The sequence below is a fragment of the Haliotis cracherodii genome, unplaced genomic scaffold (assembly GCF_022045235.1).
Source record: "Haliotis cracherodii isolate W230 unplaced genomic scaffold, xgHalCrac1.p SCAF_1, whole genome shotgun sequence".
NCBI lineage: Eukaryota > Metazoa > Mollusca > Gastropoda > Lepetellida > Haliotidae > Haliotis > Haliotis cracherodii.
In genome coordinates, this window is record NW_027266264.1 from 54,525,454 (window position 1) to 54,541,180 (window position 15,727).

The window sequence follows — 15,727 nt, forward strand, 5'->3', positions numbered from 1 at the left end:
ATTACACTGGCCTCAGTTATATATTTAACTCACAGTATCATTAAAACCCCTGGGCTTAAACCAAAAAAGTCTGTATTGACTGAGCAAAAACATAAAAAGGCATATAGATATATCGTCATCTTAAAAAGGCCAAATTGTACTTTGTACTTAAGGACATCCGATGTTTTGAAAAGTTATCGTGCGGCAAACAGGGTGCCTCAGACTCTAAAGTTTAGGACGTCCAATCAATTTTTACCAGTTGAAACAGGCAGATGGAGCAAGTTAAAATATGGACTACAAAATTGGAAGCTGCGCCAACAAAATAATTTAGGGTGAGGAGTACCATTGTTTGTTCAAATGATATAAATTTAAAATTGCAAGATTGTCTTTACTGTCAGTGTCATACATTTACAAACCAAGCATAGCGCAACTAAAACGGTTATTTTCTACTCCTAGACTTGGTGTATTAAGAAAGTTTTTCATTTTCTACCAAATCATAAATAACACCTGCTCAAGATTTGTTGTATTGATAGGAACATTACGACTATTAAATTAATATATATCCACGGATATGTGGCACAAAGTTCATCATATCAAATCTTTCATAGGCCTATTTAGAAGAACATGAAGACCTGACACTTTTATGAATAACAACTGTTTTATTGTTTCTCACAACGTTTCATGGCTTCATCATGTCCCTTCACCATGATGCCTACTTAAAACTGAAACTATGTGCATGTTTTGTATGATGTTTGCCATCTTTGCGTGACGTATGAATATATATTCCTCCTGTACCTCTGATGCTGCGACTAGCGACCTAGACAGAAATATAGCTCAGTTCAGTACCCTCCTTCTGCAAGCCTACTTGCCAAGGACGAAGAGCAGGTCAGTCCTATGACAAGATCATGCTTCCACGCAACAAGCGAAGCGCACAAAGTCATTGTCTAGATGCACCTTTGTACTAAACACAAAGCAGCGCGGGCATAAAGGTCTGACAATCTCCTGGTTCAACAATTTCCTGTCCTGGACCAGTTCCTGTTACGTTATCTGACGCTAGCGTCACGAAACCTCGCATCACTTTGACTGTTAACGCCAGTTTGACATCGATAAACGTCAGGGATAAAGGAGGCCAAACAGTGTGCAAAGACACTACCTGGTCAGCGACTACGACATGTGCACCATCACGACGCAGTGAGACTTTGACTTTGTGATAACTATACAACGTCAAAACCAGAGAATAACCAGTATCGATTATCTAACTTAATAGATTCAATTGGCCGTAGAAGACAAATTAGAGGTGAAAATTATATGGATGGATCACCGAAAATCAGTGGTAATATCATGCTGTCGCGAAAAGACAAAAGACAAAAAATGACAGTTTGATGAGGAAAACGTGTTTGTTACTGGACCTGCGAATGTTTATATTAATCCATTCCTCATTCATAGACCTTGGCCAACTTGCACAATGGTATTGTAGCGCTACGCCTGTCTCTAATATTAAACCATGGACTTGTTATGGTCGTAGCGCTTGATTTGTATTAAGGATCACTGTTTATTGTGTACCTGGTTGAATTCTGATGTTGTAGATTATCTACTGGGTAACATTGGGCATGACAAATAACGTTTAGGTCTAGCCATGTCGGATTGAGTGCCTGATTGTTGTTTTACTACGCCGACATCAGTTGAACGTCCGAACATATTTGAGTTCGGGCCAAGCACACCCGCGTCATCGGTGGGTCCCCATTGAAGATGAGGGTTAGCATGTGTCTTTTACCTATGCTTGTCGTACGAGGTGACTAACTGGGTCAGTTGGTCAGGCTCGCTAACTTGGTTGATGTCATCGTATCCCAACTGCGTAGATAGATGCTTATGATTTCAATCATTGGGTTGTCTAGTCCAGACTCGATTATAAACAAACCGCCGTCATATAAATAGAATGTTTTTTGTTGAGTGCAGTATTAAACAACAAAAATACCAAAAGTCCACACACATATTTGGACATATACAACATTTTGGGTACTGGGGACTTATTCTGACCGGCATAGCAGCAGTTCATTTAGACTGAATATATAAGTTTGATCAAACAACTTATATCGGGTTAGTGTCATTCAAGTACAAGATTCACTGTGCAGAGGGGACATGTGATGTTAATCATTCATGCCCAGTAGCAACAGAAAACAACATCTTTAACGCAAATCTATATCGCTCAACGTTGCATAAGCAAATAACCATAAAGCAAACTGGAGTTATTCTCCAAGACCTACTTACAAAAAAGACAACAGACATGTATTCAAATATTTCCCCGATTTATCCATCATTGTCATGTTCGACGGGCATCGTGATGGTCACACGTAAGGTAACCTTGTCTGTAGATGGTACGATCTGTCTTGTGCACAGTCCCTACAATACTATATTGCAAATGCTAGTAAGCTGCGCCTCCTATCATTATGTCTTGTCAGCTATATGCCTCAATATCTTATTTCCAGATTGCGTTTTAATCCAAACCGTCTTGAAAGTGTAGGCTTGGATGGGAAATGTCAGGGATGTTAGTGATCATGGTGCTACAAAGCTGTATATTACAACAAAGAAGGCCGACACGCAGCAGACTATAAGTAAAGATCTTGGGTGCTAGATCGAGCCTGTTGGGACCTTGCATTATTTAACTCCAGACAAGAGAGAACTTCCTGACGGTGAGATTTTAAGCTTTCGAAGCGTCTTGGGAATATGCCATACTTAGTGAAATACCATGGAGCCTACAGGGTTAACTGTCGTGGCTAGAACCAAGGAGATGCCACTTGATTGTCAATATGAGACGTCAGAATCCCTTTTACAATTCTTTTCAGCCAAAGATGAATAACAAATGATGATATGCCGTAATCAAAGTGTCAAGCGGTTTATAAGGTAGAGGCAGCAATGACAGTCGATGGAAATATCTCTATATTGTTTTGAATAAGGATTTGGTTGAAACGGCGTACTGTATTCGAAGGGACACTTTTCTTTTTACAGATACAACAATTATGTAGACAATATGAGACTTGTATGAACCTAACTGAAAGACTGGATTGCTGTGTGTTCCACGAGAAACAATAATACTGTCTTCCAATTGTGGTACTATTTCATTTATTAATATCAATATCCTCTTATTCTATCAAATTATTTTGATAAACGTTCTGTAAAATAATCCATGAGTTTTTAGTTTGCCAACAAATAGTAAGCACATCAGTGCATATTTCAGTGCATCAAATGATTCTTGCAAACTATACCTTCTTGCATTGACATGACATTCAGTAATGAGTGACTATTCGTGAGAATTGCTAAGTGTGGTTTCCATGTAGTTTTGCAGATCTTCTTGCAAGAAAAAAAGAAATTGAAATACATATTAGATCATTGGTAATTTGTAACTCCAGGCAGTCGATCAAATGTATTCGTGGATACTGCAATAGATCATCGTAAAAGTTGTTTTGTCCTTGTGCATCGCTTGTATTTATTTATCAAAATATATTTTACGCATTCCGCCAAATCAAAAACATGTTTTATTTCGTCGGATTATTTACTTGTTCAATATTAAAAGGGTTCATACTATAAGTTAAAGTGCAAAACAATATGTTTCAATAGGCTCAACGACGAGAACACTGCATTCATGGCAACATTTGGAAGAATAACACATTCTGAAATCTCTGTTATAATTTGTACATGATTATGCATGAATTTAAGACATATAATTCATTACTGTAATAATGAGGTTCATACTCTTTTCTTATTAATTTTCAAATGATATAATTCTGCAAATACAATGCACTATTCACCAGCACCCTTTTCTCTGCTCAGGATGCTGCTCTTTGCAAACGGCTATCGTTTCGGTACAAATGGTGCAAGAAACCCTCCACATTCACATGCATTGATCAGGGTTCCATTCGGACTTGTCTATAGATCCCTCACATCTAAAGTACCAGCCATAGCTTATACTTCAAGCCTATCTTTATTATGAACAGTTATCAAGCATTTATGTATAGTGCTAACATAAGGTTTACGTTCCAAGCACACTGGCATTGATAACATCAAACCTTATACTCAAATAGGCACTTATGTCCCGCGATGACCTGATAACGTCTCAACCCCTGGGGTGCTGGACTTTTTAGTGTCTGTTTAAAAATGACGGAGCTTTCATGTATGACGTATAAGTATCTGACACCTGACTTTCACACTCACAGTAGACGGTTGATTCTGCAAGTGCTCAGTACTCTGAATTGTGTTTTAAAACCATATAACATCCTAATTCGTGGTCCTTGCCTTTCCTGCTTCACGTTGTATTTCAATACAAGCGAAACAAACTTTCCATGATTATAAGAAATCTCAATTTTACGATTCCAAAGATATCATATGCATGTATTTATGAATCATTATCAAATATTGATGATATCAGGTCTGAGTCCTTGAACAACCCAGTGACTGTATGCAGAACGCCCTGTCATGACCGAAGGATCGGGACGCGCCTGTTGCAATCGATATTGAACTTGCTTTAATCGGGAGAAGACATTGATACTGAATAAGGCTGCGTTGGTAGATCCAGATAGAGTGCGCAACACTTCTTCTCCTTCTTTTGAAATATATCAAAATATCATCACACTAAATATGTTTTCGGTAGCTTAACCACAGCATGCCTTGGAGTGTTTCTGACTCAATAAAGGTGTTTCGTGAAATATACAAAATATAGATGTTTGCCATAACGATTTTAGTAAAGATATATGAGTGGTTTTTGGAGTCACATTACTCATGTAAGGGTTATATAAGTAATGATTTATACTAATGTGCATTACGTTTTACAAGCCTGACGTCATTTTCATGCACTGTTCCTGACACACTACAACTAACAGGGTCGATCCATTATGACACAACATAAATGATGTGCAAATAAACATTCGTCACTAATCCCCCTTTCCATAGGCTGCAAGAAGACTCGTTCCCCGATCGATTAAAAGTTATGTGCGAAAATACGACAAACCAATCAAGTTTTTCGTCAAAGAATCCCTCAGAAATAAGTTTTGATTTTACATATGTCTTGCATCTAAAGTATACCAAAGACACAGTTAAATGTTTTCAGTCATACTGTATTATTCTGCATGCTCCGGTGTGCTTTAAATTGCATCAGAAATATAAAATTATATAATATATGGGGAAATATATGTGAACCATTACACAACGAGTCGACAATTGTTTTAGGCGTGCTCATTTGCGTTAAGAAGGAACCCGGTCGCAAAAATGGCCATGAGAGGGGCACGAGTCGCTATTCGGCTTGTCCCGGAGTTAGTCAAGAATTGCATATAGAGTGACGTTATAATGGCTACACGCCAACAGCCAATACGAAATAAGGTTAAAGGTTATGTCAACGGTCATAGTAATATATAAGAGATATCAAAAATTGCTTTCAAACATTCAGCAGCCTGTAGTTTACCAGGTTTTCCGGCAAAAAAGACGATTGTGCAATTGTACAATTGTGTTCACTTTTGAATACCCGACGCAATTTCAAGTTCACAAGAAGATACTGAACCGTATGTGCATGAAATATATATACATCAGTTTTGCAAAAATCGAATATTCTGTTTCGGAATTCTTTTTGTGCTTCTGATTTATGGACAGTTGAGAACAAACGAGGCGACATATGCGCATTTTATCGATATTTGCCTATTCAAGGCATATTTCTTATCTTGAAAAAGAAAGAAAGACGTTCGATTAAAACAAGATAAACTGAAGCTTTTGTTACCAGAATATTTTACTGCTATGGCCGCAGGTGAATTGACGGCTTTGAGATTAAAGAGTTTCATGTCGCCATCCATCACTGTCACAAAACCAGATGCTGTGACTTTCATGTATTTTCAATACGACAGAGAAAACGTCACGTACTCAAACATTCACTCCAACACAACTGAACAGTGTAGTAATAGACACCTCTAAATCTACCATTCATTTATGTCAATTTTGTCTGGGTCCCACATTTTGCCCAAGGATATTGGGTCCTTTTTTGTGTGGTTTGTGGCAACACGTTTACATTGCAATAAAGTAAATCGAAGAGTTGTTTTTGTTGCAGAGGTGAGTCCCTTGTAGAGTTATGCCCCTTGTTGTAATTGTGTACGCTTTCAGATGAGCACGACTTTCGAATGTACCTTTCCTAAATACAGGTCATGTCAGAATAACCTTTCGAGAACTATCACCGACCAATGAAATACAGGAAGTCAACATTGGCCACTAAGAAAGCAGCTTTCTTAAGCTTTGCGGTACCAGTTTCAAACTGACGAATTCTAATTTAGACTATACTTTTAAAAGTATTTTGAATAAGTCATACAGTCCGTAACAGTTGTTTTGTGTTAAGCTTTAGAGGTTGCATGATTAGAAAACATAATCCGCGAACAATGTAACATTACAATATGAATATTTCATTTTTGCATTACGGGTTTGTATCGTTATCTATCATGTAGTTGTCCGATTTTCGATCACAAACGTTGATACTACTTCATTTCGTTTATCCGACATTCTCGTTAATCCTACATAATCAGGTGCAACCAACCATATCGGATTAACGGGAGTAGTCTATATGTAGAGACGCATTACATACATGTTACATATGATTATTTATATAAATAATGAATACTTAAAACGGCGTTCTCGTATAATAACTCCAAGAAACTGTATATATTGAATGTCTGTTTTCAAACCACTGTGAAAAAGAGTGCTTTGTTTCAATATATTTTAAATTAAAATCCCTCATTAATGAAAAGCTGTTTATTCCAGTACTGCGAAACGAAAGGATTTTCGCCCAACGGTCAAGGGTGCGCCATGTTGAGACAGTGATTGGCATCAAGTGACCGCCAAATGTCGGCCCCTTGCCTCCCATTATGTATTTTCTTTCAAACAAACGAGGATCTGAGCTGTAGGATATCACTGCAACAACAGCAAAGCCATTGAGTGAGTAAGTTTGGTTCAACACATATATGAACAAGATCACGGCATGCGAGCTTGATGATCTTTAGAAAAGCCCGCAGTAATGAAGATCCAATTCAGACGTTTACCACATTGGTGAAACCGACGGAAAGGATTTTTGTCGCTAATATTTAAACCATAAGAAGAACTACATTAAGCCCCCGATATGTATGTGTCTCATGCAAGGAGTGGCTACACCATAGCATCTCTATAACGACCAGATGCCTACAGTCCCGAGACCATGTGCTGAGGCTGTTCGTAATTGTCCTAATCTCAACACAATATACATCGACTTGGCAGTAATATAAAGAACGCTACCCTAGCAAATAAAATGAATCTAGTTGTAGCGTTTTAAGATATTCCTGTCACACACATACATGCATTGTGTGATACGTTTACCTTGTTTTTCTTACAAACGACTACATAAAGATTACCTTCACCAAATTGCAAAATGACGTTACGTTAGCATTTTGATTTCTTATGAATATGGAAAGGGTTTCGTCGCTTTTATTCCGGCATGTAAATATGTTTCCTTTGTGATCCTCTTCATGAATCTGTCTCTCTTTTCAAAAGAAAACTTATTATATATTTGTATGTTTACAACCTAATAAGTATAAAATGGACCCCTTTATGGCTTTTCCCCCAACTGTTTCCTGTGTGACAAATCAGTGACATCATTCAGCGCAATAATACAATACAGCGATGAACGTAGTCTGCTGGTGGGCTCAGACGAATTTGTTTAGGTTCATGGAAAAAGATTGCTTGGTTAGCCAATAAAATGTCATGGAATCACTTGCAATTTATGTATTATGCCATGGTCCTCAGCGTGCCTCCGACCCACAAGGCTGGGTATTAATCCTCCGTCTCACAGTGAGGAAATATATGCACATGTATACTTTGATGTGATCATTCCGTTAGCAATGAACAAGAGCAACGCAAGATGGCTCGTATGCCCACGTTCAAGTTCATAGATAAATCATAACTTAGAGTAAACTACATGTAAACGTGTCTTAAACTCACGAAGGATGTTTATCTCAGATACAGACTGATGATAATCTTCTTCTTCTTCTACTACTACTACTACTAGTACTACTACTACTACTACTACTACTACTACTACTACTACTATGTCTAATAATACATGTGAAAAACTCATTTTGTTACATGATTATTACCCGGGTCTGCTGATCAGTGTGCACTCAAATTGCATTCTCAGCCCCCTGGGGAGAATACATATTATATTTTGACAGCTAAGTCGACGTCAGGCCACCATGTGTTACTCTTCTCCACAGTATGGAAATGTTATCTAAATATACACTATATGTTGCTTCACTTGAAATGTATGGCCATAACGTGAAATATCTCATAAGTCTCGAACTCCAGGACAGACCTCATTTAAGTCGACATATTTTCGATGGTCCCAGCTACGTTGATTTAGCCAGGTGTTATGTTTATACGTACAGGTACGCGCATGCATAATGACATGAAATAGAACTCGATAACATACCTGTTCTAGCCACACGTTGATTGTAAGCACCTGGTTGACTTCATCCTGAAAAAGATAACCAATATTTGTAAAAAAGATTCAGTTGCTTTTCAATGATGAAACAATAGAACGAATCAAAATTACTAACATAGAATCCGTACAGATCAATGTGAGGAGAAGTTTTATGTTTCGAACGCTAAGTAAATTTGAGTATCGTTTATATAACAAGTACAATATATAAGCTGATTTAACGTTCTGTGTGTAACATGTACACCACATATAAACAAGAAATACCCACAAACAGTAAATTCTGTAACATTTAATGTCTGTGGCGTCTGAAATCCATTATTTGGTGAGATTTAACTGAACTGAGCTGTTAACAAAATATGAATAAACCTGCAGTCAGATTCAACATCGTGAAATATCGACGATAACCTACGATATTTATGTTTGAGTCGACAGGGTATCATTGAAAAGTAAAAGAAATTACATTTTATAATATATAACACGCCGAGGGTCATGAAATGGGGCACGGGTGGTCCACAGTTCGCGTTGCAGTGTTCCCATGTGCACGCTAGAACCCTAAAACTGTGGGTTCAAATCCCGGTTCGCTTCGATTAATTTTGTCTTTGTTTTGCTCATGGGTTTCACCAAAGTGGTACACATCTGAGACATGCATCACTTCGGACTTCCCTAACACATCAAGCTTACACTCCGTGACATAACTGAAATACTGTTCAAAGCGGCGGTAGATCCAGCTCACTCATTCACAACGACCTGTGTCCTGTTCATCTTATGGATCTCCCAACTTTCACATGCAGTATGGCAACAGTGAATCCCTTTCACTAAACTTGCTGGGTTAATTCCACCTCTTCGGTATCGATATCGGGTGACATCGATACTCCTCACCCGATATTCCATGGTCGATCCGTCGAATGCCTCTAACTCGAAGATGTAACTTTATGGACATCACAGAAACTATGATCCAGTATTATGATTCCGCTCGTTTCGAAAAACGGATAACTCGATTTATGCTGACGGGAAAAATAAAGTGTACACTTGAAAATTAGATTTGACCAAAACATTACAAACGTTATCGAAACGTTACTAGGTTGAAAACAGATGCCATAACACTGCATAGCTACTGAATAATGTCAATAACACCTCAAATATGTACTTATTATTCGTTTTTAAAGAGAAGAGGCACTCATCATTTATCATAGTATAATCAGGGCTACGTTCCGTACCTTCAAAACAACTTCGCGAGCAATCCACCGAATCCCTATGTAAACTGTAGGAAAAGCGGTTCAACGTTATGTCTTAAAAACCTTGACATATGCATTGTGCATGGAAGAAATTCTTTTTCATCAACAGTACAATTTTGTATGAGGAAATTAATACACTAAAGAGGACACTCCTGGTCAGTCAGATTAGGACAGTGCGTTCCCATGTAATTGAGAGTATGTCAGCAATCAATACGACCAATTCCTCAGTTATTTACATGTTTGTGGCCCTTGCTTCAAGTCTTTACCCGAGTCAATCTGTCACCAACGTGATGCTTGCATTGCATCAATATTTTACTATACATGCATTACTATAATAACGTACAGTCGGTGTTACAGTTGATAAACATACACATTTACTTATAGAACAGTCATGTTTAATTCTTCAGAAACGACTAGTAACCACTCCAAGGTGTTGATTAGAGGAAACAAGTACACGCAGTTTCAATTTGTAAATAACGATGGTGCAGATGAATAAGATTAATAGTTTGAAAGTTTTTACTTGGGATAATGTTCGCCTACTTCGGAGCATCTGTAGAAAGCCAAATTGCCAATGGTTTCTCCCTGGTAAGCACGCTACATTGAATCGGGCGGCAATACGATCGGCGCAATTGCAACTTCCCAGAGAACAGCCCGGGGAGAACCAATAGCTGAGAACACAAACAACCACCACACTAATTCTAGATCTCGACAAAAACGTAATTGGAAATCTTGTTTGAATTTGGAAATGTCAATTCTTTCACCAAGCACTAATCTAGCCAAATATATTTGTGTTGGTAGCATTCTTCCCTGAAGTGACGTTACGGGAACAAGTGACGGTAATGTTTGGAAAATACATAAACATCTACACCAATAACTCTGCGAATCAATAGCTGGTATGCCTTCGACAGCAATTTCTTAAACAAAGATTGCAACCACTAATTGATAAATCATAAATACAGTGACATCAACAAGAATTATTGATAGATTCTGCAACACGGAACAAATTTTTGCAAAGTTGCACGTAAACTAGCCAAAGGCTATGGACACTGTGCTTGGATTAAATCACATACCATTTACTCAAACATCTCAAGCATGCAATTCAGGTGGACAAGTGATGTAAGATATGTTTTCATATGCCATTCCATGACTGTCTCGCTGTTGATTAAAGATGATCCCAAATCGGACGATTTACTATGTCTACATCAGGCGAAAGGAACTGTTTAACTTGACACAATATTTTGTTCCCGAAAGATAAATCCCAGCGGTATTCAAATTCAGGGAAGGTCGAAAACCGCGTAATGTTTATGTAAGGATTGAAGAGATGAAGATCTGGGTGCCGTTGTACAAAGCGATCTTAGCGCTAAGGTGACCGTAACTCCTATACCTTAACATAGACTTACGACAGTCGCAGTGCTAAGGGTGCTTTGTACAACGGCACCCTAGTTGCCACACTGTGTGGCACGTAGGAGTATGTTTTGTTTTGTTTTGTTTGTTTGTTGTTTTACGAAACACTCAGCAATATTCCAGCTATATGATGGCGTCTGTAAATAATCGAATTTGGACCCGATCCAGTGATTGACATTACGACCATAGATCCACGCAACTGGGATACGATGACATGCATCAACCAAGTCACCGAGCTTGTCCACCCGATCCCGTTAGTCTCCTCTTACGACAAGCAAAGTTGCTGAAGACCTGTTCTACCACGGATCTTCACGTGTGATCATGGAGTCATGAAGTCATCTCATGCTACCAACCATTAGCTTGCCTATCTCTGGTCGCCGCTAAGGAGGTGCGACAATGCGAGAGAACAACATTCATTCACTCACTATGTTATCTGCGTTCTCAGAGAGAGAAAGGAGCTGCACTTAATATATCATCAATGGACACATGATATATTAATAGTGGAATCATCAAACAGTTTTGGATTGTGTGACTTTGTTATTTGCTTAGCATTTACAGGTTACTTCATCGAACCGTACCTTCACAATGTAACCAGCAAAGCCAACACAACAAAACACAACGACAAAGCCCTTTCCATAATCATAAGAAATCTACTTTCACTGAAAAGGCCCTGTGGTGTATTCTGATAATTCTGAATACACAGCAGGCAAATTGATTTAACCTGGGGGAAACAAGTACCTTTGTATATCAGATTAAGACTTCAAACAAGCTAGAACACATAATCATAATTTTAAAATTATCCATAATAAGAAATGTGCAAGGTAAGGAAAAATGAACGATGTAACTGCTGAGAGAACAAGAAAAAATGTCAAGAACCTCGACGACCAGCTGTGTTTGAATACTCAGGTAAAAATAAAACTCATGATCAGATAAATGCTCGCCTCATATCAATCAACAGTAATAACTCAATCAGGCCTTATCGCAGAAGGCAATTCCAGCACAATGCTGTTCTTTCGCCTATATGAGTACATGTATTGAACAAGTGTGATCCAATAAGCAATGTTAACCAAGTCTTTCCTATGAAGTTCTAAATAAACAGGGAATTGTACTCTGGTCACATAGTCATATTTACACAAAGAATATCATACTTCATTGATTAGCCAACTTCACTCTCCACACCATCGGTTGGGTTTCTGGTAATAGTCGGCCAGAGATTACTCTGTTATGAGGCATACAGAATCAATCATTGGAATAGAATGCACAGATTCAAAGTGACAGAGTAATATAGAAATCATGTGAGAATAACAGGAAATATAGCTGCTATAACAATGGTCCAATTACAGGTCCATTCTCACAGCGGACTCTGATCTAGTGCTAGGGAAATACTTTCATCATTGTTATGTATCTTAGCACCGCTTGCTGCAAGGGACAGGCTGCATTTGCCTCCCAACTATCCTCGGGCTTTTAACTATGTTCGTGTCGCGAGAATGTAGCTCTTAACATTATTCATGTCTGTAGTACTCTAATACTGTTGTAACAAAAAATGTTTCTTGCTATATTCCTTCTAACGGATTATAACATTTTATCTATATTATCATATATATATTTACATATCTTTCTTAATAATGTATTCTCCAAGCTTTTTGTTTTCAGTGGAGTAACCTAGGAAGCTGTATTTTGTATGTACAATCTTGCATGGTTTTCATGATCACAGTCTGAAAACTTGTGTCACTGAGTGTAGTTCCGGTGAAGACTGTTCCTCGTTCTGTCATCAACAACTACAAAACACAAGATGGAAGTTGTTACAAGTTCTCCAACAGCTCTGGCCTTTGGTGTCTACATTTCACGACCTTTGAGACACATTCGAGCATGCTCTTTTTACGAAGATTCCAAAGAGCGTCATGTATACGAGTCTTGCTCAAAAGTTGTTTGATCATGGTTACGACATTCAAGGCGTTAATAAATCGTTGAAAACGTTTTATCCTGGACATGTGGAAAACATTTTCAAATTTGATGCATCAGTGACCAAAATAATGTCCGTTTCAGTTCCCTATTTTGACTTGTACCATATGTTCCCGTGCTGTTGCAGGTGAAAATGGACTTGCCCTTGCATGTGTTTGTGACACGTGACACCTGTGGGGTGGGGACGGGCTCATCTTTTCGCGAACACCTTGTATCATCAATATTTGACAGTAATTCTTAAACAAATGTTTATGATGTCGTCGGAATCGTAAATGGACTCTACTTGTAGCGGATATGTCTTATGATTATGGAAGGGGTTGCGTCGCTTTTAATTTACAGTTCCACGTCAGAACAGTTTTTCTGATCAGAAGTAGTGTCTGGACGATGGTCTAAAGCTATTTTCCTTCCGCAAACATTATAGTGCAAATATTTACAGGCGAACGTATAATTGGTTTGTATGTCTAGTACTACAGACAACATTAGTCATCAAGCGAGCAAGCAAAACATATCGATTCCTTTACGCCATGGCACCACTTGAAGGAATATACCGATATATTTGGTCACGGTATGATACGAATGAAAGGACTGTGATATATGCGATATAAAAAGTATTTTAATATAACAAATGGAAACTGTTGGCAAGGAATGGTTCATATTTTGGTCATGCATCGGATCCATCTCTTGTATGGTGAGTGAGTGAGTAAGGGTTTTGAGATGATATTGTATTGTGAACAACGATCCAAATCATGGGGTACGATGACAAAACAAAGTCACCTTGCCTGACGACCTGATCCATGTGGACGCCTCTTACAACCAGCATGAGTTGCTGGGGACTAACCCGGAATCCCAAGGACGAATAAACATGTATCTTTGATCACAACGTTTCCTATTCATAATATTGAAATACAGAAACGGAAATCAATTATCTCAATGCTTTGCTACTGTTCCACGGCTATCACGTTTTGACTACCCGTCCAGTTCCTTCCTCTGCTTCCCTGCATCATATAATATGACCGAGAACCGTTGCCGAAGACCTATTCTACCCCGGAATCTTTACGGGTCCCGAGTACTCGTGACCACGAGGAACATGTTCCTGTTTTTATGCCATCTGGCGAGGAATTATTGGTAGCATTTGTGTCATTTGTTTCCAAGTGAGATCAAATTTGGTATTACGAAAAGATACATAGAAGTTCAATATATATAAAAAAAGAAACGGTGGTGCTCGAATTTTACCCTGGTAAATATAGTTCATCGATATCTTGATTGACAATTCACACGCTATCCCAATTTAACGAAATTTGATCGATCGGATCCTCCATAGAGACACATTATTAATTAATTCATAGTTAAAGAAAACTTCCTGTGCAATTATGTCATGGTATTTTGTGTGATCTTGGTAATCATGATCAATAAGTGGTTGTCCACTATCAACGTGTTTCATCACGCAAACAACTTTGTTATTGATGACAATTAGATAGCACCTGGCCCACATGAAAGGAACAGCTTTAGTTCGGACAGATTGTTTCACATTGGCGTGTATATCTGGCATCATTCATATCCCCTGTTCAATAGTTTCATCCAGGACTTTGGCCAGACGTTTCATAAACCCTGAGTCCGCTACGTCATTCGGCGAGGCTTGGTATGATGTGCAGAGAGAAATAAGCCAAGACCTTGACCGATTGCAAATTGTCTGGTGAGATACGGTGCTGTGGCCTATCAGCACAGTTGTCGTCTACCTCTATACATGATGAAACTTTGGCATCGACGTATTAACGTCATTTATAAGTCCAGATTTACCCACTGAGTATGATGATGTTCTACGTTCTTGTCCCAGATCGAGACAGTGTTACCACACAAGTAGCACATAAGCAACATAGTGAGTGAGTATGGTTTTACGCCGCTTTTAGCAATATTCCAGGTATATCACAGCGGGGGACACCAGAAATGGGCTTCACACATTGTACCCATGTCGGAAATCGAAACCGGGTCTTCGACGTGACGAGCGAACGCTTTAACCTCAAGGCTACCGCCCCTCATATCCAACATAAGAAACTTTATTTTTTAGGACGTTTGAGAATAACATGAAGTGGGTAGCTTGAGGGAACAGATTTAGGAAGCAGGCATAAACATCATTTGTAAAACCATAAATCCTGAATATTACATGTATCAATCAACTGGACCCCCATCTTGAAATATTTAATATTAAATGAGCTGTTTATACATTCAGGTATCGCCTTATGATTCTCATATTCCAGTACGCCCACAACATATAAATTAATATAATTCATTTACGCTTGAGTCATATTTTCATGATCTGGAAAGCCGAACGACAAGTCATTACTATGTTTCTCTTTTCTGTATATGACAATACTGGTATCCACTAAAGAAGATCCTGTTAATATCACATGGGTAAGCGCTGGAGAAATGTGTAATTTTGTAAATATCAGGATCGATATTTTGATGTGAGTACTTGGAGAAATTGCAATCATTCCACTTAATGTTTTGAATTAAAATACGTCAGTTTCCACATACATGCATGTACTTTTAAAACGCGCGAGTACTTTTTATCCAAGATAGTTTATGTGGCTACATTCCCTGTAATATGATTACCATATTCCAGTCTGAGACCATAGTAAAGACGACTGGGTCAAAATGG

The 15,727-nt window shown here is 38.4% G+C and overlaps 1 protein-coding gene across 3 annotated transcripts in view; it reads right to left on the minus strand.

Moving 5' to 3' along the window:
- LOC139479518 (neuronal acetylcholine receptor subunit alpha-10-like) overlaps positions 1-15,727 on the minus strand; it is a 194,593-nt gene that overhangs the window by 39,391 nt on the left and 139,475 nt on the right. For all 3 annotated transcript variants that reach the window (XM_071262372.1, XM_071262365.1, XM_071262378.1), the window contains one exon: positions 8,462-8,506. In XM_071262372.1, the coding sequence (XP_071118473.1) occupies positions 8,462-8,506 (45 nt within the window). The remainder of the gene's footprint in view (positions 1-8,461; positions 8,507-15,727) is intronic.